Source organism: Oncorhynchus kisutch, linkage group LG12 (genome assembly GCF_002021735.2).
Source record: "Oncorhynchus kisutch isolate 150728-3 linkage group LG12, Okis_V2, whole genome shotgun sequence".
NCBI lineage: Eukaryota > Metazoa > Chordata > Actinopteri > Salmoniformes > Salmonidae > Oncorhynchus > Oncorhynchus kisutch.
This window is the reverse complement of record NC_034185.2, coordinates 2,174,838-2,199,879: the sequence shown is the minus strand read 5'-3', so window position 1 is coordinate 2,199,879 and position 25,042 is coordinate 2,174,838. Positions and strand designations below refer to the sequence as shown.

General features: G+C 42.7%; 1 protein-coding gene across 1 annotated transcript in view; it reads right to left on the bottom strand.

The window, feature by feature from the left end:
* runx2b (RUNX family transcription factor 2b) overlaps positions 1–25,042 on the bottom strand; it is a 124,132-nt gene that overhangs the window by 39,754 nt on the left and 59,336 nt on the right. Inside the window, exons 4-5 of the mRNA XM_031836724.1 lie at positions 17,999–18,175; positions 16,814–16,975 (exon numbers count right to left, since the gene is read on the bottom strand). Of these exons, the coding sequence (XP_031692584.1) occupies positions 16,814–16,975; positions 17,999–18,175 (339 nt within the window). The remainder of the gene's footprint in view (positions 1–16,813; positions 16,976–17,998; positions 18,176–25,042) is intronic.

Here is a 25,042-nt window from a genome sequence, read left to right as displayed (position 1 = left end):
GATGATACTGTGATGTTGATGATAATGTGTTAATGTGTTAATGTGACGGTGTGTTAATGTGTTAATGTAATAATGTGATGATGTGTTAGTGTTAATGTGATAATGTGTTAATGTGATAATGTGTTAATGTGATAATGTGTTATTGTGATAATGTGTCAATGTGATAATGGGTTAATTTGATAATGTATTAATGTGATGATGTGTTAATATGTTCATGTGTTCATGTGATAATGTGTTAATGTGATAATGTGATAATGCGATAATGTGTCAATGTGATGGTGTGTTAATGTGATAATGTGTTAATGTGACAATGTGTTAATGTGAAGATATGATGTTGATGTTGATGATACTGTGATGTTGATGATAATGTGTTAATGTGTTAATGTGACGGTGTGTTAATGTGTTAATGTAATAATGTGATGATGTGTTAGTGTTAATGTGATGATGTGCCAATGTGATAATGTGTTAATTTGATAATGTGTTAATGTGACGATGTGTTAATGTGTTCATGTGTTCATGTGATAATGTGTTAATGTGATAATGTGATAATGTGTTAATGTGATACTGTGTTAATGTGATGATGTGTTAATGTGTTCATGTGTTCATGTGATAATGTGTTCATGTGATAATGTGTTAATGTGTTAATGTGACGGTGTGTTAATGTGTTAATGTAATAATGTGATGATGTGTTAGTGTTAATGTGATAATGTGTTAATGTGATAATGTGTTATTGTGATAATGTGTCAATGTGATAATGGGTTAATTTGATAATGTGTTAATGTGATGATGTGTTAATGTGTTCATGTGATAATGTGTTAATGTGATAATGTGATAATGCGATAATGTGTCAATGTGATGGTGTGTTAATGTGATAATGTGTTAATGTGACAATGTGTTAATGTGAAGATATGATGTTGATGTTGATGATACTGTGATGTTGATGATAATGTGTTAATGTGTTAATGTGACGGTGTGTTAATGTGTTAATGTAATAATGTGATGATGTGTTAGTGTTAATGTGATAATGTGTTAATGTGATAATGTGTTAATGTGATAATGTGTTATTGTGATAATGTGTCAATGTGATAATGGGTTAATTTGATAATGTATTAATGTGATGATGTGTTAATATGTTCATGTGTTCATGTGATAATGTGTTAATGTGATAATGTGATAATGCGATAATGTGTCAATGTGATGGTGTGTTAATGTGATAATGTGTTAATGTGACAATGTGTTAATGTGAAGATATGATGTTGATGTTGATGATACTGTGATGTTGATGATAATGTGTTAATGTGTTAATGTGACGGTGTGTTAATGTGTTAATGTAATAATGTGATGATGTGTTAGTGTTAATGTGATGATGTGCCAATGTGATAATGTGTTAATTTGATAATGTGTTAATGTGACGATGTGTTAATGTGTTCATGTGTTCATGTGATAATGTGTTAATGTGATAATGTGATAATATGTTAATGTGATAATGTGTTAATGTGATGATGTGTTAATGTGTTCATGTGTTCATGTGCTAATGTGTTAATGTGATAATGTGATGATGTGTTAATGTGTTAATGTGATGATGTGTTAATGTGATAATGTGATAATGTGTTAATGTGATACTGTGTTAATGTGATGATGTGTTAATGTGTTCATGTGTTCATGTGATAATGTGTTCATGTGATAATGTGTTAATGTGTTAATGTGACGGTGTGTTAATGTGTTAATGTAATAATGTGATGATGTGTTAGTGTTAATGTGATAATGTGTTAATGTGATAATGTGTTAATGTGGTAATGTGTTATTGTGATAATGTGTCAATGTGATAATGGGTTAATTTGATAATGTGTTAATGTGATGATGTGTTCATGTGATAATGTGTTAATGTGATAATGTGATAATATGTTAATGTGATAATGTGTTAATGTGATGATGTGTTAATGTGTTAATGTGTTCATGTGCTAATGTGTTAATGTGATAATGTGATGATGTGTTAATGTGTTAATGTGATGATGTGTTAATGTGATAATGTGATAATGTGTTAATGTGATAATGTGTTAATGTGATACTGTGTTAATGCGATGATGTGTTAATGTGTTAATGTGTTCATGTGATAATGTGTTCATGTGATAATGTGTTAATGTGATAATGTGTTAATAATGTGATGATGCGAGGTTGATGATAATGCGATGTTGATGATAATGTGATAATGTGTTTTCCTGTATGCCAAATACACCAGATATTGTTGTGGGGGGGAAGTCAGGGGGAGGTGCTCATTGTGGAAGTGGGCTGTTCATGTTGTTGTGGGGGGAGGTCAGGGGGAGGTGCTTATTGTGGAAGTGGGCTGTTCATGTTGTTGTGGGGGGAGGTCAGGGGGAGGTGCTCATTGTGGAAGCGGGCTGTTCATGTTGTTGTGGGGGGAGGTCAGGGGGAGGTGCTTATTGTGGAAGTGTGCTGTTCCTGTTGTTGTGGGGAGAGGCCAGGGGGAGGTGCTCATTGTGAAAGTGGCCTCAGGTGGAGGTGCAAGCTGGTGGTGCTGATATTCGTTAGTCTCGACCACATACCCAGGCTTGCAGTGCGTGGCTTCCAGATTGCGGTTCTGACAAAAACTAGGTACTGCTCTGTTTCAGCTGTGCAGCCTAGCTGCTTGGAGAAGCAGGGTTTTTCTGTACCCTTGAGTGCAATGCAGACAGGGAGCTTTGAAATATCTGGAACCTTTTTTTGGTCAATTTGATTGGTGGATTCAAATAAAGTATTGAAAATGTACACTACTGTTCAAAGGTTTTAGAACACATACCCCCTTCAAGGGTTTGTCTTAATTTTTACTATTTTCTCCATTGTAAAAAGGAAGTGAAGACATCAATACTATGAAATAACACATATGGAATCACGTAGTAACCAAAAAAGTCTTAAACAAATCAAAATATATTTAACATTTGAGATTTTTCAAATAGCCACCCTTTGCCTTGATGACAGCTTTGCACACTCTTGGCATTCTCTCAACCAGCTTCACCTGGAATGCTTTTCCAACAGTCTTGAAGGAGTTTCCATATATACCGAGCACCTGTTGGCTGCTTTGCCGACTCATCCAAAACCATCTCAATTTGGTTGAGGTCGGGCGATTGTGGAGAAAATTATATTTTATATTAATTGTGGGTCTGTGTAATCTGAGGGAAATATGTGTCTCTAATATGGTCATAAATTTTGCAGGAGGTTAGGAAGTGCAGCTATAAGTTTCCACCTCACTTTTTGGGCATTGAGCTTCTCTTGAGATATATGGGGCAGCAGGTGTTCTAGTGGTAACAGCGTTGGGCCAGTAAAGGTTGCTGGATCAAATCCTCAAGTTGACAAGGTCTGTCGTTCTGCCCCTGAGCAAGGCAGTTAGCCCAGGTAGCCCGTCGCCGAGAGGGTAATCTACCTTTACCATCGGTCCTATTAGCCAACGTACAATCCATCGATAAAAAAATAGACAAACTATGATCACATATATCCTACCAACAAGACATTAAAAACTACAATATCTTATGTTTTACCGAGTCGTGGCTGGACGACGACATGAATAACATACAGCCTGCGGGTTTAAATCTTTTTCGGCAGGATAGAACAGCAGCCTCTGGTAAGACAAGGACTATGCATATTAGTAAACAACAGCTGGTGCACAAAATCTAAGGAAGTCTCAAGGTTTTGCTCACCTGATAAGCAGTAGACCACACTATTTACCAATAAAGTTTTCATCTGTATTTTTTGTAGCTGTCAATTTACCACCACAAACCAATGCTGGCATTAAGACCACATACTTATACGGCCATAAGCAAACAGGAAAATGCTCATCCAGAGGCGGCGCTCCTAGTGGCCGGGGACTTTAATGCAGGGAAACTTAAATCAATTTGACCTAATTTCTATTAGCATATTAAATGTGAAACCAGAGGGAAAAAAACTCTAGACCACCTTTACTTCACACAGAGATCGGATTCATACAAAGATCTCCCTCGCTGTCAAGCCCTGGCCTTAGTATTCTGTGTTTTCGTTAGTATTTTGGTAAGGCCAGGGTGTGACATGGGGATTTATGTGGTTTGTTTTGTCTGGGGTTGTTTGTAGGTATGGGATTGTGGTTAGAGTAGTACTCTAGGTAAGTCTATGGCTGTCTGGAGTGGTTCTCAATCAGAGGCAGGTGTTTATCGTTGTCTCTGATTGGGAACCATATTTAGGCAGCCATATTCTTTAGGTCTCTTGTGGGTGATTGTTCCTGTCTCTGTGTTTGTGGCACCAGATAGGACTGTTTGGTGTTGGGTCTTGTGGGTGATTGTTCCTGTCTTTGTGGCACCAGATAGGACTGTTTGGTGTTGGGTCTTGTGGGTGATTGTTCCTGTCTTTGTGTTTGTGGCACCAGATAGGACTGTTTGGTGTTGGGTTTTGGTGGGTGATTGTTCCTGTCTTTGTGTTTGTGGCACCAGATAGGACTGTTTGGTGTTGGGTTTTGGTGGGTGATTGTTCCTGTCTTTGTGTTTGTGGCACCAGATAGGACTGTTGGGTTTTGTGGGTGATTGTTCCTGTCTCTGTGTTTGTGGCACCAGATAGGACTGTTGGGTTTTGTGGGTGATTGTTCCTGTCTCTGTGTTTGTGGCACCAGCTAGGACTGTTGGGTTTTGTGGGTGATTGTTCCTGTCTCTGTGTTTGTGGCACCAGATAGGACTGTTGGGTTTTGTGGGTGATTGTTCCTGTCTCTGTGTTTATGGCACCAGATAGGATTGTTCCTGTCTCTGTGTTTGTGGCACCAGATGGGACTGTTGGGTTTTGTGGGTGATTGTTCCTGTCTTTGTGTTTGTGGCACCAGATAGGACTGTTGGGTTTTGTGGGTGATTGTTCCTGTCTTTGTGTTTGTGGCACCAGATAGGATTGTTCCTGTCTCTGTGTTTGTGGCACCAGATAGGATTGGTCCTGTCTCTGTGTTTGTGGCACCAGATAGGATTGTTGGGTCTTGTGGGTGATTGTCCCTGTCTTTGTGTTTGTGGCACCAGATAGGACTGTTGGGTTTTGTGGGTGATTGTTCCTGTCTTTGTGTTTGTGGCACCAGATAGGACTGTTGGGTTTTGTGGGTGATTGTTCCTGTCTTTGTGTTTGTGGCACCAGATAGGACTGTTTCGGTTTTTTCACGTTTCTTGTTTTGTAGATTGTTGTATTTTCATCTTTATTAAAGATGTACAAAACTAACCACGCTGCATTTTGGTCCGCCTCTCTTTCACCTGAAGAAAACCGTTACACTCACCCTCTATTTGGCAAATATGACCATAATTCTATCCTCCTGATTCCTGCTTACAAGCAAAAACTAAATCAGGAAGCACCAGTGACTCGGTCAATAAGAAAGTGGTCAGATGAAGCAGATACTTCAGGACTGGGATATGTTCCGGGATTACTCTGATGGCATTGAGGAGTAACCCACATGTCATAGAAGTTCTGGATTACAGGCAACATCCGCAATAAGTTAAAGGGAAGAGCTGCCGGTTTCAAGGAGCGGGACTCTAACCCAGAAGCTTATAAAAAAATCCCGCTATGGCCTCCGACGAATCATCAATCAGGCAAAGGCTCAATACATGACTAAGATTGACTCGTACTTCACCGGCTCTGACGCTCGTCGGATGTGGCAGGGTTTGCAAACTATTACCGACTACAAAGGGAAGCACAGCCACAAGCTACCCAGTGACACGAACCTACTGGACGAGCTAAATTACTTTCAAGGCACTGAACACATGAATAACACTGAAACATGCATGAGAGCACCAGCTTCACCAACTGTGTGATCCCGCTCTCCATAGCCGATGTGATTAAGACCTTTAAACTAGTCAAAATTCACAAGGTTGCAGGGCCAGATGGATTACCAGGACGTGTACTGAGAGCATGCGCCGACCAAGTCTGTAATACCAACATTTTTCAAGCAGACAACCATAGTCCCTGTGCCCAAGAACACTAAGGTAACCTGCCTAAATGACCACCAACCTGTAGCACTCACGTATGTAGTCATGAAGTGCTTTGAAAGGCTAGTCATGGCTCACATCAACACCATTATCCCAGAAACCCTAGACCCCTTAAAATTTGCATACCGCCCAAACAGATCCACAGATGATGCAATCTCTATTGCACTCCACAATGCCCTTTCCCACCTGGACAAAAGGAACACCTATGTGAGAATGCTGTTCATTGACTACAGCTCAGCGTTCAACACCATAGTGCCCTCAAAGCTCATCACTAAGCTAAGGACCCTGGGACTAAACACCTCCCTCTGCAACTGGATCCTGGCCTTCTTGATGGGCCGTCCCCAGGTGGTGAGGGTAGGAAACAACGCATCCACCACGCTGATCCTCAACACGGGATTACCTCAGGGGTGTGTGCTCAGTCCCCTCCTGTACTCCCTGTTCACTCACGACTGCATGGCCAGGCACGACTCCAACACCATCATCAAGTTTGCCGATGACACAACAGTGGTAGGCCTGATCATCGAAAACGATGAGACAGCCTATAGGGAGGAGGTCAGAGACCTGGCTGTGGTACCAGGACAACAACCTCTCCCTCAACGTGATCAAGACAAAGGAGATGATTGTGGACTACAGGTAAAGGAGGACCAAGCATTCCCCTATTCTCATCAACGGGGCTGTAGTGGAGCAGGTTGAGAGCTTCAAGTTCCTTGGTGTCCACATCACCAACAAACTAACATAGTCCAAACACACTAAGACAGTCGTGAAGAGAGCACGACAAAGAATATTCCCCCTCAGGAAACTGAAAAGATTTGGCATGGGTCCTCAGATCCTCAAAAGGTTCTACAGATGCACCATCGAGGGCATCATGACTGGTTGCATCACTGCCTGGTATGGAAACTGCTCGGCCTCCGACCGCAAGGCACTTCAGAGGGCTAAGTTTCCTGCCATCCAGGAACTCTATATCAGGCGGTGTCAGAGGAATGCCCCCAAAAAATGTCAAAGACTCAAGTCACCCAAATCATAGACTGTTCTCTCTGCTACCGCACGGCAAGCGGTACCGGAGCGCCAAGTCTAGAACCAAAAGGCTCCTTAACAGTTTCTACCCCCAAACCTCTACCTACATGTACATATTACCTCCATTACCTCGACTAACGGTGCCCCCAGCACATTGACTCTGTATGGTACCTGTATATAGCCTCCACATTGACTCTGTACTGTAACACCCTGTATATAGCCTCCACATTGACTCTGTACCAGTACACCCTGTATATAGCCTCCACATTGACTCTGTACTTGTACCCCCTGTATATAGCCTCCACATTGACTCTGTACCGGTACCCCATGTATATAGCCTCCACATTGACTCTGTACTGGTACCCCCTGTATATAGCCTCCACATTGACCCTGTACCGTAACACCCTGTATATAGCCTCCACATTGACTCTGTACCGTAACACCCTGTATATAGCCTCCACATTGACTCTGTACCGTAACACGCTGTATATAGCCTCCACATTGTCTCTGTACCGGTACCCCCTGTATATAGTCTCCACATTGACTCTGTATGGTACACCCTGTATATAGCCTCCACATTGACTCTGTACCGGTACCCCCTGTATATAGCCTCCACATTGACACTGTACCGGTACCCCCTGTATATAGCCTCCACATTGACTCTGTATGGTACCCCCCTGTATATAGCCTCCACATTGACTCTGTATGGTACCCCCTGTATATAGCCTCCACATTGACTCTGTACCGGTACCTGTATATAGCCTCCACATTGACTCTGTACCGTAATACCCTGTATATTACCTCCACATTGACTCTGTATGGTACCTGTATATAGCCTCCACATTGACTCTGTACCGTAATACCCTGTACATAGCCTCCACATTGACTCTGTACCGTAATACTCTGTATATAGCCTCCACATTGACTCTGTACCGTAATACCCTGTATATAGCCTCCACATTGACTCTGTATGGTACCCCCTGTATATAGCCTCCACATTGACTCTGTACCGTAACACCCTGTATATAGCCTCCACATTGACTCTGTATGGTACCCCCTGTATATAGCCTCCACATTGACTCTGTATGGTACCCCCTGTATATAGCCTCCACATTGACTCTGTATGGTACCCCCTGTATATAGCCTCCACATTGACTCTGTATGGTACCCCCTGTATATAGCCTCCACATTGACTCTGTATGGTACCCCCTGTATATAGTCTCCACATTGACTCTGTACCGGTGCCCCCTGTATATAGCCTCCACATTGACTCTGTATGGTACCCCTGTATATAGCCTCCACATTGACTCTGTATGGTACCCCCTGTATATAGTCTCCACATTGACTCTGTACCGGTGCCCCCTGTATATAGCCTCCACATTGACTCTGTATGGTACCCCCTGTATATAGTCTCCACATTGACTCTGTACCGGTGCCCCCTGTATATAGCCTCCACATTGACTCTGTATGGTACCCCCTGTATATAGTCTCCACATTGACTCTGTATGGTACCCCCTGTATATAGCCTCCACATTGACTCTGTATGGTGCCCCCTGTATATAGCCTCCACATTGACTCTGTATGGTACCTGTATATAGCCTCCACATTGACTCTGTATGGTACCCCCTGTATATAGTCTCCACATTGACTCTGTATGGTACCCCCTGTATATAGCCTCCACATTGACTCTGTATGGTGCCCCCTGTATATAGCCTCCACATTGACTCTGTATGGTACCTGTATATAGCCTCCACATTGACTCTGTATGGTACCTGTATATAGCCTCCACATTGACTCTGTATGGTACCTGTATATAGCCTCCACATTGACTCTGTATGGTACCCCCTGTATATAGCCTCCACATTGACTCTGTATGGTACCCCCTGTATATAGCCTCCACATTGACTCTGTATGGTACCCCCTGTATATAGCCTCCACATTGACTCTGTATGGTACCCCCTGTATATAGCCTCCACATTGACTCTGTATGGTACCCCCTGTATATAGCCTCCACATTGACTCTGTATGGTACCCCCTGTATATAGCCTCCACATTGACTCTGTATGGTACCCCCTGTATATAGCCTCCACATTGACTCTGTATGGTACCCCCTGTATATAGCCTCCACATTGACTCTGTATGGTACCCCCTGTATATAGCCTCCACATTGACTCTGTATGGTACCCCCTGTATATAGCCTCCACATTGACTCTGTATGGTACCCCCTGTATATAGCCTCCACATTGACTCTGTACCGGTACCCCCTGTATATAGCCTCCACATTGACTCTGTACTTGTACCCCCTGTATATAGCCTCCACATTGACTCTGTATGGTACCCCCTGTATATAGCCTCCACATTGACTCTGTATGGTACCCCCTGTATATAGCCTCCACATTGACTCTGTATGGTACCCCCTGTATATAGCCTCCACATTGACTCTGTACCGGTACCCCCTGTATATAGCCTCCACATTAACTCTGTATGGTACCCCCTGTATATAGCCTCCACATTGACTCTGTATGGTACCCCCCTGTATATAGCCTCCACATTAACTCTGTATGGTACCCCCTGTATATAGCCTCCACATTGACTCTGTACCGGTACCCCCTGTATATAGCCTCCACATTGACTCTGTATGGTACCCCCTGTATATAGCCTCCACATTGACTCTGTACCGGTACCCCCTGTATATAGCCTCCACATTGACTCTGTACCGGTACCCCCTGTATATAGCCTCCACATTGACTCTGTACCGGTACCCCCTGTATATAGCCTCCACATTGACTCTGTACCGGTACCCCCTGTATATAGCCTCCACATTGACTCTGTACCGGTACCCCCTGTATATAGCCTCCACATTGACTCTGTACCGGTACCCCCTGTATATAGCCTCCACATTGACTCTGTACCGGTACCCCCTGTATATAGCCTCCACATTGACTCTGTACCGGTACCCCCTGTATATAGCCTCCACATTGACTCTGTATGGTACCCCCTGTATATAGCCTCCACATTGACTCTGTACCGGTACCCCCTGTATATAGCCTCCACATTGACTCTGTACCGGTACCCCCTGTATATAGCCTCCACATTGACTCTGTACCGGTACCCCCTGTATATAGCCTCCACATTGACTCTGTACCGGTACCCCCTGTATATAGCCTCCACATTGACTCTGTACCGGTACCCCCTGTATATAGCCTCCACATTGACTCTGTACCGGTACCCCCTGTATATAGTCTTGATTGTTATTTTACTGCTCTTTAATTCTTCTTTACTTTTATTTCTTATTTTTTGTAGGTATTTGTCTTAACTGCATTGTTGGTTAAGGGCTTGTAAGCGCAAGTGAAAAATACAAAATACAAAGCTGCTTGTTCATAGCTCATGATGGAACTTTAGTTAGCAACCCATTCAGAGACCGCCACTGTGTTAGCTGCTTGTTCATGGCTCATGATGGAACTTTAGTTAGCTACCCATTCAGAGACCGCCACTGTGTTAGCTGTTTGGAATTTTCAATTAAACAATGAGCTGGACATGTTTTTCTGCCAGAGGAGGCTGGTGAGGGGTGCTATAGGAGGACAGGCTCATTGTAATGACTGGAATGGAATGAATGGAGAGGTTTCAAACACAGCAAACATATGGAAACCACATGTTTGACTCTGTTCCATTTATTCCATCCCAGCCATTACAACGAGCCCGTGCTCCTATATCTCCCTTCCCACCAGCCGCCTCTGGTTTCTGCCGTATCAGCGACACAATGAAAGCACTGGAATGGAGGCGACAGTTTCGATGAGCGAATCAAATGCAATGATCTGGGACTGACTGAAAGCTAAACTCGTAGTAAACAGCTGATCAGATTAGAACATCTACTGGATAATATTAATGTTCTGATGAGAGTTTGACCACTTTAGTGAACTTCATTTCCTTGGTTTAGTGGACTGCAAAAAACAATTGCAACAAAGTTCGACACCACCATCAAAACGAGAGTCAAAATATACCAAGTACTTTGATTTCATTAGATTTAAGGCAGATCTTGTACAGAGGTTGTACAGTTCACAAATGGTACGAGACAAATGACCTGCTCAGCTTTTTGTTCCAGCATGACACAGATGGTCCCAGAGGCAACGAAGTTACATCACCTGCTCCTCACTATACCAACCACAACAGCATCCATAGAGAGGTCATTTCCTGCGCTGAAACTAGTAAAGACACAGCCGAAACCGGACTGATGAAGGACGACTCTCATCCCTTGCCATCATCTCCATTGAGACGTGTGAAACTGAGGGCCCAAAGGGAGTTTTACAGTCACTTAGGTCTTTACCCTGAAGGACAGATGGATGGACTTCATTATAAGTAAGCAAAAGTGTATATTTCCAGTAGCGGGTGAAGAGAGAGATGGATGGAGAAAGAGGAGGGAGAGATAGAGAGCTGGAGGGAGAGGATGAAGTGAGATGGAGAGAGAGGGACAGATTCTGCTGTCCGGACAATCATGGACGTTTTAAATACCCAGCGAAGGAGGCGGCGTATAAAGTGGTTTCTTTGTCCCTCAGTCTGTCATTATGCCGGTCCTGTTATTACCCAGAGTCCTCGTGGATCAAAGTCTCACAGCAAGGAACCACGCTGCTTAGGGAACCAGTCAGGTAGGCCACACCCCTTAGCCCCAATATATCTAAAGTCTACAGGAGAATGAACAAACAGAGGACAACAGACCCACGCTATGTGTCTGACAGACTGTAACAAACACTTCCCAGCTAGCACATTGGTTCCCTTGGCAGTTTGGAACATATGGTTTCGGTTTCAAATTGGTTGTAGGAAGGAAACCATATGTTTCCTGACTGGTAAAACTGAACATTTTTTATGTTCTTAGAGAACAGAAGTGAAAATATGCTTGTTCTGGGAACGTTTATTTTTAGGTTGCAGGGAGGTTCTGAGAACGTTTTACTCTGGTTCCAGGGAGGTTCTGAGAACGTTTTACTCTGGTTCCAGGGAGGTTCTGACAACGTTTTATTGTGGATCGAGGGAGGTTCTGAGAACGTTTTACTGTGGTTCCAGGGAGGTTCTGAGAACGTTTTACTGTGGTTCCAGGGAGGTTCTGAGAACGTTTTACTGTGGTTCCAGGGAGGTTCTGAGAACGTTTTACTGTGGTTCCAGGGAGGTTCGGAGAACGTTTTACTGTGGTTCCAGGGAGGTTCAGAGATTGTTTTACTGTGGTTCCAGGGAGGTTCAGAGATTGTTTTACTGTGGTTCGAGGGAGCTTCTAAGAACGTTTTACTGTCGTTCCAGGGAGGTTCTGAGAACGTTTTACTGTGGTTCCAGGGAGCTTCTAAGAACGTTTTACTGTCGTTCCAGGGAGGTTCTGAGAACGTTTTACTGTGGTTCCAGGGAGGTTCTGAGAACGTTTTACTGTGGTTCCAGGGAGGTTCGGAGAACGTTTTACTGTAGTTCCTTTAAAGCCTTCCTGGGAGGTTTTAGTAAGAGGTTATTTCGATTTTTTTTAAACTGTTTTGAACTCCAAGCACAGATAGGACACATGGTGTCATGACGTGGCCCTTTCTGGGTATAGATCACTGCTTCCCTCTCTCTCCTACACCCAGGTTCTGTTATAAAATCCTGGAGGAGACTCTCTCCCCCTGGCCATGTAGAAAGAGAGACAGAGAGAACAAAGGATTTCACGTGGCCGAACTCCTAAATCTCCAAAAGGGGAATTTGAAACAAAATGTCCACTTGTTTGATGGTGGGAATGGTCCGTGGACACTAAAGGGACGGGTATGACGAGTGTTTTTCATTTGGTGACCTCGGAGAGGACAGGAAACACACATAAGTATATCTCTGAATGTGTACATTTCTCAATAATGGGGTTTGCATCTAATTCTTGTATAAAATTAATGAGTAAAGAATAAACTATTTGTGAAATTATGTAATGTGATGTTAAACCTTTAATGTGAGAGAATCCCTTCAAAGTTGAACTAAGTCATTGGCCCGCCCCTGTGAGCACAGACATGATCAGGCATCATAGAACCACCTTTTCTAATGTTACGAATAAAAAACCCTACTGAGGAAATCCTCTTCAGACCACGTGGAAGCTGAGGTGGCACAGGTTTGAGTACCAAGACTGAGCAAACCCACAGCATGAGCTGTTATTGTGAATAGTTTAGACCTAAACCACATGGAGCATCAGCTACACAACTGTAAATGGTTAAACACGGAGACTATCGATCCCAACAGAATAAGAGCAAATCTTAGATACTAATTACTAGTCTGCAGCTGGAAATTATGTCAACCTGGGATGCCTGAAACATCTATTCTATGAGAACATTTCTGAATGGTCCTCTGAAGTATCCATTCTAACCACTGAAGACTTTGATCTTCAGGGAAGCAGAGAGAGCGAGCGACTCAGATAAACTCTCCAGCAGACGGACGATTCCAACAGAGATCTCGACGACACACTGGGCGTAAATGTATATTGATTGATTGCAATTATTCCCGAATGAGTGAGCGTTCATGTGCAAAGGATTAGCATTTCAATTAATATAGTAATATAGTGTGTAGTGATCCTTTTTGTCTTTCCCGCCCTTCTCAGTCCACACCCACTTCCCTTTGTCCACTAAACCATTGGTTTAGCCCACTAGGGAACCTCCCCTATCATTTCCTTGTAACCATATCTACTGTTTGTGGGTTTATGCATTTCTGTGATTATTTCGCTGCAGCTGTACATAGACTATTGGTAAATAGCCCACCCTTTTCACCTACCTCATCCCCATACTGTTTTTATTTATTTACTTTTCTGCTCTTCTGCACACCAATATCTCTACCTGTACATGACCATCTGATCTTTTATCACTCCAGTGTTAATCTGCAAAATTGTAATTATTTGCCTACCTCCTCATGCCTTTTGCACACATTGTATATAGACCCCCCCTTTGTTTTCTACTGTGTTATTGACTTGTTAATTGTTTACTCCATGTGTAACTCTTTGTTGTATGCTCACACTGCTATGCTTTATCTTGGCCAGGTCGCAGTTGCAAATGAGAACTTGTTCTCAACTAGCCTACCTGGTTAAATAAAGGTGAAATAAATAAAATAAAATAAATTAGTTAGTTAGTAAATAAATGATTAAGCCAATTGGTGTATGGATGATTCATATTAGAGGCTGGGTTCGTGCAGATAACCAACAAATTACTACGTTTGGAATGAGACTAACGTGAGGTAAAGAATAATTCATTAATAGAAGACTAATTGATCAGATATTAAAATATCTGAAGAGTCATATTAGGAAAATTATAACTTTGTAATCTGAAGATTTTCCTTGGTGCCCCAACTTCCTAGTTAATTACATGTACATGATTAGTTTAATGACGTAATAATAATTACAGAGAATTGATTTGATAAAATAACAGTCACTTTTAATGATGCCGAAGACACGACAATGGGAATTCATTTTTTTAGGCATTAATTATGCAAACAAGTGCTCTAAAGTAAGACTTCAGATGACTTTGAAGGACTCCAAAGACCAGACCATTAGCAAGGCTGCACCTCCCCTACAAACTGGACGGAAATGGACATCATCCAAGGCTGTGCAGCAAGCAACATCAGCCCTGAGACACCAATACATTGTGGGGAATATCCAGCATGGAAGAGGAGGCTTTGGCCTGGCAGCAAGCAAACCAACGTTCCATAAGGCAACAACATCTGAACGCAGGAAGCTGGTGGTCGAGGAGGTGCGCAGACAGGAGGAGACTGCAAGAAGTGCAAAGGCTGTCTCTCTTGCCAAACAAGGGCAATGGACGCAGTGGGAAGGCCTGGAGAGGAGAAAGATCAACTGGAGTGAGCTTTGGCAAATGGAGGCAAGCCACATCAGCTTCATCATAAGAGCTGTTTATGATGTGCTTCCATCACCAAAAAATCTACATCAATGGTATGGCGAGGACTCGACCTGCCCCCTCTGCCCAGCTCCAGCGACTCTCAGGCATATAATGACAGGTTGCAAGACCAGCCTCTCACAAGGCCACTACACCTGAAGGCACAATCAGGTCCTAAAGAGCCTGGCAGCAGCACTTGAGACCAAGAGGAGTGCAACCAATTCATTACCTCCAAAAACAAGCAATCCCGTCAAAACAACAACATTCATCCGGGAGGTACAGAAAAGGCCCAAGTATCCTCCTACGAAGCCAGAAACTGGACACCTAGCCATGGCCCGGGACTGGAAGATGCTTGTCGATATTTGCCAGCAACTAATTTTTCCATCTGAGATTGCTTCTACCAACCTTAGTCCAGACATGGTACTCTGGTCCCCTTCACAAAAGGCTGTGTACATCATAGAGCTCACAGTCCCGTGGGAAAACTCTGTTGAAGAGGCCTACGAGCGTAAGAAACTGCGTTACACAGAGTTGGCAGCAGACGCAACTCAGCGTGGCTGGAATGCAAAAGTCTGGCCAGTTGAAGTGGGATGCAGAGGATTCGTGGCTTCTTCCACCATCAGGTTGCTGAAAGAACTTGGAATCCATGGACAGGCTCTGCGGCAGACCGTCAGAGCAGTTTCTCAAGCAGCTGAAAGAGGCAGCCAGTGGATCTGGATCAAACGGAAGGACCCTTGCTGGGCTATAACTTCATGACCCCCCACCCCCACCTGAGAACCCAATTCAGATCCCTCCAACTTGAGGAGGGCATATGAGGTATGCGGTCAGCTGTAGGGCTGGCTCAGGGAAGAGGACGCCCCTGCCTTGCATAGTCCCGTGGGACATCTTAATTGGGCATGGGACACAAGCTAAGGCTTGATCACCCTTTAGCTGGCCACCTTTGATGAGTGTGTTTAGTGATTAAAGGCCGAAACACCCACTGATTCGAAGGCACACTACTGAGGATGTGTCCCAAAATTGACATCTTAACCCAGTCTAAGAAATAAACCTCCCATGCCACTCTGTCAACATAACGGCAAATCTCATGTGAGTGCATTCCATCTATTGGCACAATGGACAGTTTTTAACATCTCGTCCCGTGTTTTATGATTCTGTTCTCTATCCATGGAATTAGTCCATTGTGCCACCAGGCTCGAGCTAGCATGCCGCCATGTTTTTTTTACGCATACAAAGCTGGTCATTTTAGTCTATTCAAACAGACCCCATTTCAAAGGAAACAAGCACTCATTAAGATCAGGTGTGGCAAATTAGTGGGCGTGGCCAACACACTTAACAAGGTAGAGGATAAAGAGAGTTTTGTTGAAGAACGGAATGTTAATGATTTTATGTATCTTGTTTTTATGTTATTAAGTTTTCTTCACGTTCTCAGAACAAATTGACAACTTGACGTGAAATACAACCATGAGTAAACCTGGGCGAAACGTTCCCACAGAAGAATGTTGTTTCTTAACCTCTGAACTATTTGAGAACATTCCCAATGTCAAACCAGTTGGAGAACGTTGCTAGAACCAAAATGAAAATGAAATGTAACCATGTTTGAACTTTTGGGAAAATGCTGTTAAAGTAATGAAAAACAATTAGAAAATTATGTTTTTTTGTCAAGTTACTTAAATGTGCTGTGTTCCAATGCCAATCCTGCACCGTTCCCAGAACGTTGTGGGAAGGTTGTATGATACATAACCATAGGACAACCACACTCTCACCAAGCTTTAAGAAACATATGGTTCTCAGAACATTATGTGCTAGCTGGGGTAGAAGTGGCTATTTTGAAATCCAACAGAGTTAAAGAGAAACAAATCACAGAGCAAATGTCATTTAATCTGATTCTTGGTGTTAGTTATTGTTTACTTCTAGTGTGTGTGTAAGAGTTAGTGTGCGTACGCGTCAGTGTTCGTGTGTTTGTGTTACCTGGCAGGCGACGGGGCAGGTCAGTGATGTTGGGCAGGCCGGTGGCTCGGCTGGAGGAGAGGGGCGTGGTGGAGTGGACAGACGGGGAGGTCATAGGACTCAGGTAGGACGGGTAGGGCTGCTCATAGGACCAGGAAGGAGATGACTGAGACTGGCGAGGGTCTGGAGGAAGGAGGAGAGGGATGGTTGGAGGGGAGGAGGAGGAGGAGGAGGGGAGGGAGGAGCAGAAAGAGTGTGACTTGTTAGCTATTACTGCATAGCTGTTTGTTTCTCTGTTGTCCAGTGTTCCACCTCGACAGGGCCAATGTAATAGATACAGACAACTAGAGAACTAGAATAGGAACTGGAACATAAAAGGCTGTGAGTGTTATAGTTACGGTCTCACCTGGTATCGTTGTCTGTAACTGGGGTTAGAGTGGTTCAAGTTACGGTCTCACCTGTTATCTGTGGCTGTCCCTGGTGTTAGAGGCGTTAATGTTATGGTCTCACCTGGTATCTGTATCTGTCCCTGGGGTTCGAGTGGTTCAAGTTATGGTCTCACCTGGTATTGAGAAGGTTAAGGGGGGGGTAATGTTATGGTCTCACCTGGTATCTGTGTCTGTGTCTGTCCCTGGGGTTGGGGTTAGAGGTATTAGACTCACCTGGTATCTATGTCTGTCCCTGGGGTTGGGGTTAGAGGTATTATACTCACCTGGTATCTGTGTCTGTCCCTGGGGTTAGAGGTATTAGACTCACCTGGTATCTGTGTCTGTCCCTGGGGTTAGGGTTAGAGGTATTAGACTCACCTGGTATCTGTGTCTGTCCCTGGGGTTGGGGTTAGAGGTATTAGACTCACCTGGTATCTGTGTCTGTCCCTGGGGTTAGGGTTAGAGGTATTAGACTCACCTGGTATCTGTGTCTGTCCCTGGGGTTAGGGTTAGAGGTATTAGACTCACCTGGTATCTGTGTCTGTCCCTGGGGTTAGGGTTAGAGGTATTAGACTCACCTGGTATCTGTGTCTGTCCCTGGGGTTAGGGTTAGAGGTATTAGACTCACCTGGTATCTGTGTCTGTCCCTGGGGTTAGGGTTAGAGGTATTAGACTCACCTGGTATCTGTGTCTGTCCCTGGGGTTGGGGTTAGAGGTATTAGACTCACCTGGTATCTGTGTCTGTCCCTGGGGTTAGGGTTAGAGGTATTAGACTCACCTGGTATCTGTGTCTGTCCCTGGTGGTTGAAGGAGTTGGGTCCGGCGTTGAGTGGCTGTCGTTGGGGTTGTGTCGGCATGGCAACCCTCATGGTTGTCTGTCTGATCCTCTCCAGCTCACTGAGACGGTCTGAGAATAGCACTGTTTTAGGAGACTCCTCTAGCTTCTGACGATGTCCTGTACAACAACAACAATAACAACAACGAGACGGTCTGAGAATAGCAGTGTTTTAGGAGACTCCTCCAGCTTCTGACAGCTTCAGGCTTTCTGCATGAATCAAGATAGCCTGAGTTTTATAACATATTCCATCTTGATTCATGCAGACAGCCTGAGTTTTATAACATATTCCATCTTGATTCATGCAGACAGCCTGAGTTTTATAACATATTCCATCTTGATTCATGCAGACAGCCTGAGTTTTATAACATATTCCATCTTGATTCATGCAGACAGCCTGAGTTTTATAACATATTCCATCTTGATTCATGCAGACAGCCTGAGTTTTATAACATATTCCATCTTGATTCATGCAGACAGCCTGAGTTTTATAACATATTCCATCTTGATTCATGCAGACAGCCTGAGTTTTATAACATATTCCATCTTGATTCATGCAGACAGCCTGAGTTTTATAACATATTCCATCTTGATTCACGCAGACAGCCTGAGTTTTATAACATATTCCATCTTGATTCACGCAGACAACCTGATGCTGTACACCATATTCTATCCTGACTCACACAGACAACCTGATGCTGCACACCATATGAAAGATACAATACTGCTGTCTCTTTTCAACTGCACAATTACAGAACTGATTAATAACCCTGCCAATGATACACTTCTAGAACTCATTAATAACACCTACAATTATTCACCTCTAGAACTCATTAAATCGTCCCCAAATATACACTGTTAGAGCTCATTAATAACCCCAACAGTCCCCAACTATAAACTTCTACAACTCATTAATAACAATCCCAACTATACACTTCTATAACTAATTAATAACCCCCCAACTATACACTTATATAACTAATTAAAAACAGACCCCACCTGTACACTTATAGAACCCATGAATAACAAGTTTACATTTCTAGAAGGCATTAATAACGCCCCAACTATACACTTCTAGAACGTATTAATAACCCTTGAACTACACACTTCTAGAACTCATTAATAACAATGTCCAAATATACACTTCTAGAACTCATTAATAACAATGTCCAAATATACACTTCTAGAACTCATTAATAACAGTCAACAACTATACAATTCTAGAACTCATTAATAACAATGTCCAAATATACACTTCTAGAACTCATTAATAACAATGTCCAACTACACACTTCTAGAACTCATTAATAACAATGTCCAACTACACACTTCTAGAACTCATTAATAACAATGTCCAACTATACACTTCTAGAACTCATTAATAACAATGTCCAACTATACACTTCTAGAACTCATTAATAACAGTCAACAACTATACAATTCTAGAACTCATTAATAACAATGTCCAAATATACACTTCTAGAACTCATTAATAACAATGTCCAACTATACACTTCTAGAACTCATTAATAACAATGTCCAACTATACACTTCTAGAACTCATTAATAACAATGTCCAACTACACACTTCTAGAACTCATTAATAACAATGTCCAACTACACACTTCTAGAACTCATTAATAACAATGTCCAAATATCCACTTCTAGAACTCATTAATAACCATGTCCAAATATACACTTCTAGAACTCATTAATAACAATGTCCAACTATACACTTCTAGAACTCATTAATAACAATGTCCAAATATACACTTCTAGAACTCATTAATAACAGTCAACAACTATACAATTCTAGAACACATTAATATCCCCCCCAACTATACACTTCTATAACTCACTAATAACAATCCCCACACTATACACTTATAAAATTAATTAATTTCCGGGATTGGGTATGTTGCTTTCTAAATGTAATATGTTACAGTTACTAGTTACCGGTCCAAAATTGTAATCGGTAACATAACTTTTGGATTACCCCAAACTCAGTAAAGTAATCTGATTACTTTCAGTTACTTTTAGATTACTTTCCCCTTAAGAGACATTAGAAGTGTCACGCCTTGGTCTTAGTGTTTTGTGTTTTCGTTATATATTTTGGTCAGGCTAGGGTGTGACATGGGTTTACGTGTTGTGTTTCGTATTGGGGTTTTATAGGATTTGGGATTGCTAGGTTTAGGGGTGTGTCTAGTTAGGCTTGGCTGCCTGAGGCAGTTCTTGATCAGAGTCAGGTGCTTCTCGTTGCCTCTGATTGGGAACCGTATTTAGGTAGCCTGAGTTCTCTTTGTATTTCGTGGGTGATTGTTCCTGTCTCTGTGTAGTGTTCACCAGATAGGCTGTAATAAGTTTCACGTTCCGTTTGTTGTTTTTGTATTTATAAGTTATTTCATGTATCGCCGTTTTCTTTATTAAAGATCATGATTAACCACCACGCTGGATTTCGGTCCGACTCTCTTTTGACAAACGAAGAACGCCGTTACAAGAAGAAGACAAAAACATGTATTTTTACCAATTGAACAACATCTATTGCAGGATAAATCAATGTTAAAGTTTACACAGCTGGTTGTAAAATTTTACTTTATGTGTTGGTTATGTAGGCTTCCTCTAACCCATTGCTTTCTACTACATATAATAATAGGATTAAATGATATCTTTACATTAAAAACCAGTCTATCAGAATTACAGTCATTACAATAAATGTTATACCCATTGATCTTCAAGAATAGGACTTGGAAATATGGAAGTATAGATTAGCCAAACTGTTTTACATGAGCATGACCCCAAAACTATGAACTTATTAGCCAGCCCTACTCTGTTGTTTAAGATTTAGTTGTCATGGAGGACTGATTGGGCTCATTGATTCGAGTTGAAAAATAAATGCTGATGGAATGGCATGCTTTGAGCACTACTGGAAAGGGCTATTTACATGTGAAAAATAAATGCCATATGCTGCATTTGCAACAGACCTATTGTTTACCTTTTTGTTGGTGACACTTTGATATATTGATAATATGCAGCTTCTATAATTTGTTAATAACCCCCCTCAACTATACACTTCTAGAACGCTTTAATAACAGTCCAACTATAAACATCTAGATCTAATTAATAACAGTCCCCGACTATACACTTAAATAACCCATTATTAACACACACCCCCCTCACCCAACAATACACTTCTAGAGCTCATTACTAACAGTCCCAAACTATAAATTGGGAAAGTATTCAGACCCCTTGACTTTTTCCAAATGTTGTTACGTTACAGCCTTATTCTAAAATAGATATATTTTTTAAATCATCATCAATCTACACACAATGTGCCATAATGACAAAGTAAAAACAGGTTTTTCGAAATGTTTGCAAATGCATTAAACATTTGAAAAATAAATACCTTATTTACATAAGTATTCAGACCATTTGCTATGTGACTCAAAATTGCACTCAGGTGCATCCTGTTTCCATTGATCATCCTTGAGATGTTTCTACAACTTGATTGGAGTCCACCTGTTGTAAATTCTATTGATTGGACATGATTTGGAAAGGCACACAACTTTATATTTAAGTTCCTAAAGTTGGGCATGTCAGAGCAAAAACCAAGCCATGAGGTCAAAGGAACTGTCCGTTGAACTCCGGGAAATGATTGTGTCGAGGCAAAGATCTAGGGAAGGGTACCAAAACATGTAACTTCCACAAAGCTGTGAACGATCTGAGAGATCTGAGAGACAAGGCGAAAAGGGCCTTCTTTGCCATCAAAAGGAACATAAAATTTGACATACCAAATAGGATCTGGCTAAAAATACTTGAATCAGTTAAAGAACCCATTGCCCTTTATGGTTGTGAGGTCTGGGTTCCGCTCACCAACCAAGACTTCACAAAATGGGACAAACACCAAATAGAGACTCTGCACGCAGAATTCTGCAAAAATATTCTCCATGTACAACGTAGAACACCAAATAATGCATGCAGAGCAGAATTAGGCCAATACCCACTAATTATCAAAATCCAGAAATGAGACGTTACATTCTACAACCACCTAAAAGGAAGCGATTCCCAAACCTTCCATAACAAAGCCATCACCTACAGAGAGATGAACCTGGAGAAGAGTCCCCTAAGCAAGCTGGTCCCGGGGCTCTATTCACAAACACAAACACACCCCACAGAGCCCCAGGACAGCAACACAATTAGACCCAACCAAATCATGAGAAAACAAAAAGATAATTACTTGACACATTTGGAAAGAATTCACAAAAGCATAGAGCAAACTAGAATGATATTTGTCCCAAACAGAGAGTACACAGTGGCACACCTGACCACTGTGACTGACCCAAACTTAAGGAAAGCTTTGACTATGTACAGACTCAGTGAGCATAGCCTTGCTATTGAGAAAGGCCGCCGTAGGCAGACATGACTCTCAAGAGAAGACAGGCTATGTGCTCACTGCCCACAAAATGAGGTGGAAACTGAGCTGCACTTCCTAACCTCCTGCCAAATGTATGACCAAATGTATGACCATACACATATGTCCCTCAGATTACACAGATCCACAAAGAATTAGAAAACAAACCCAATTTTGATAAACTCCCATATCTACTGGGTGAAATACCACAGTGTGCCATCACAGCAACAAGATTTGTGACCTGTTGCCAAAAGAAAAGGGCAACCAGTGAAGAACAAACACAATTGTAAATATAACCCATATTTATGTTTATTTATTTTCCCTTTTGTACTTGTCACACCCTGATCTGTTTCACCTGTCCTTGTGCTTGTCCCCTCCAGGTGTCACCCATTATCCCCTGTGTATTTATACTTGTGTTTTCTGTCTGTCTGTGCCAGTTTGTCTTGTTTGCCCAGACAACCAGCGGTTTTCTCATAGCTCCTGTTTTTCCCAATCTCTGTTTTTCCTCATCCTCCTGGTTCTGACCCTTGCCTGCCCCTGACCTTGAGCCCGCCTGCCCCTGACCTTGAGCCTGCCTGCCCCTGACCTTGAGCCTGCCTGCCCCTGACCTTGAGCCTGCCTGCCCTGACTCTGAGCCTGCCTGTCCTGACTCTGACCCTTGCCTGCCCCTGACCTTGAGCCTGCCTGCCCCTGACCTTGAGCCTGCCTGTCCTGACTCTGACCCTTGCCTGTCCTGACTTTGTCTTGTTTGCCCAGACAACCAGCGGTTTTCTCATAGCTCCTGTTTTTCCCAATCTCTGTTTTTCCTCATCCTCCTGGTTCTGACCCTTGCCTGCCCCTGACCTTGAGCCTGCCTGCCCCTGACCTTGAGCCTGCCTGCCCTGACTCTGAGCCTGCCTGTCCTGACTCTGACCCTTGCCTGCCCCTGACCTTGAGCCTGCCTGCCACTGACCTTGAGCCTGCCTGCCCCTGACCTTGAGCCTGCCTGTCCTGACTCTGACCCTTGCCTGCCCCTGACCTTGAGCCCGCCTGCCCCTGACCTTGAGCCCGCCTGCCCCTGACCTTGAGCCTGGCTGCCCCTGACCTTGAGCCTGCCTGCCGGTCTATACCGTTTTGGACTCTGACCTGGTTATAAACTCTTGCCTGTCCCCGACCTTTCTTTTGCCTACCCCTTGGACATTGTTACAACACTGTATATTGACATAATGACATTTGAAATGTATTTAGGCTCTTGACATTTCTGTGAGTGTAATGTTTACTGCTTATTTTTATTGTTTTGAGAGAGAGAGAGAGAGAGAGAGAGAGAGAGAGAGAGAGAGAGAGAGAGAGAGAGAGAGAGAGAGAGAGAGAGAGAGAGAGAGAGAGAGAGAGAGAGAGAGAGAGAGAGAGAGAGAGAGAGAGAGAGAGAGAGAGAGAGAGAGAGAGAGAGAGAGAGAGAGAGAGAGAGAGAGAATGAATGAAATTACAGCTGTGGTCTGGGCCCTAACTGTGGTCAGTAGGTTTATCCAAGTCCAGGAGAATATATGGACGTTCCACTGTCAACAACACTGGCTGGGATAAATACCACAAACTACTTCTCATTGTGTGTAAGAGACCTCATCTCCATTAGTTAGGTGTCCCTGACAGTAAATACAGTTTGTTTATGACATAATTACACTTTATAGAGAATGTCTACAGTTGATTGACTCATTGCTGTGAACCTTATCTGGCCAGAGGGCTGAGTGTTGAGCCTGGGTTAGAGGAGTTGTGTGTTAAGAGCGGGAAATGGGATGACTGCAGAGCTGAAGGGAAAGTCCCTGAGATTCCCATCATCCAGAGAAAACAATCAAGCTGGCAAAAGAGTCTAACACTTCTCTGTTTGGTATCGCTAACACAGGAATGGGTAATTCAGTCCTCGGGGGCCGGAGTGGAGTCACACTCCCCCTAGCAAACACAGCTGATTAAACTAGGTAAATCCCTGCAACAGAACAGTTTTGTGTTTAGCTTTATGACCACATCTGTAACCAAAAGCTAAATATTTTGGGGGATAGTGATATTTAGAGCGTATGATTCCACAGTTGATTTCATACAACTGTATATAACCACCCCTCCCCCCTTTTTCAGTCTGTCACACCTGAAGATGTCGTACTCAGCAATGTCCTTAAGCAGGATGGAGCCATTTAGTCTCTGTGAGAACCAAAAACATCTGAGCTCATGTCAGGCAGATATCAAGAAGGTCCACTTTTGACATCAATCTCCGTACGTTGATACTGTATGTAACAGCCCAAACCCTCTAAGTGATTTGAAAACAGAGGGTGTATCCATATTTAGGGTAATTAAATGATATAACATATGAACATATCATTGTAAACATATTAAATAATAGGACGAGCTGACCACAGTTGTCTTCCAAATGGGCTAACAGAGCTAACAAAGGAATTCAACTTTACGGTCATAAGATTATTATTGACAATATTCAAAATGTTAATAATATATAATAATATATAATAATATGTAGATATAATCTGCAGCAGTACGATGATAACGCTGTGAAGTAGAGGGAATGGGATAAGTTACCTGAGCAGGGCTCTTTTGTTTTT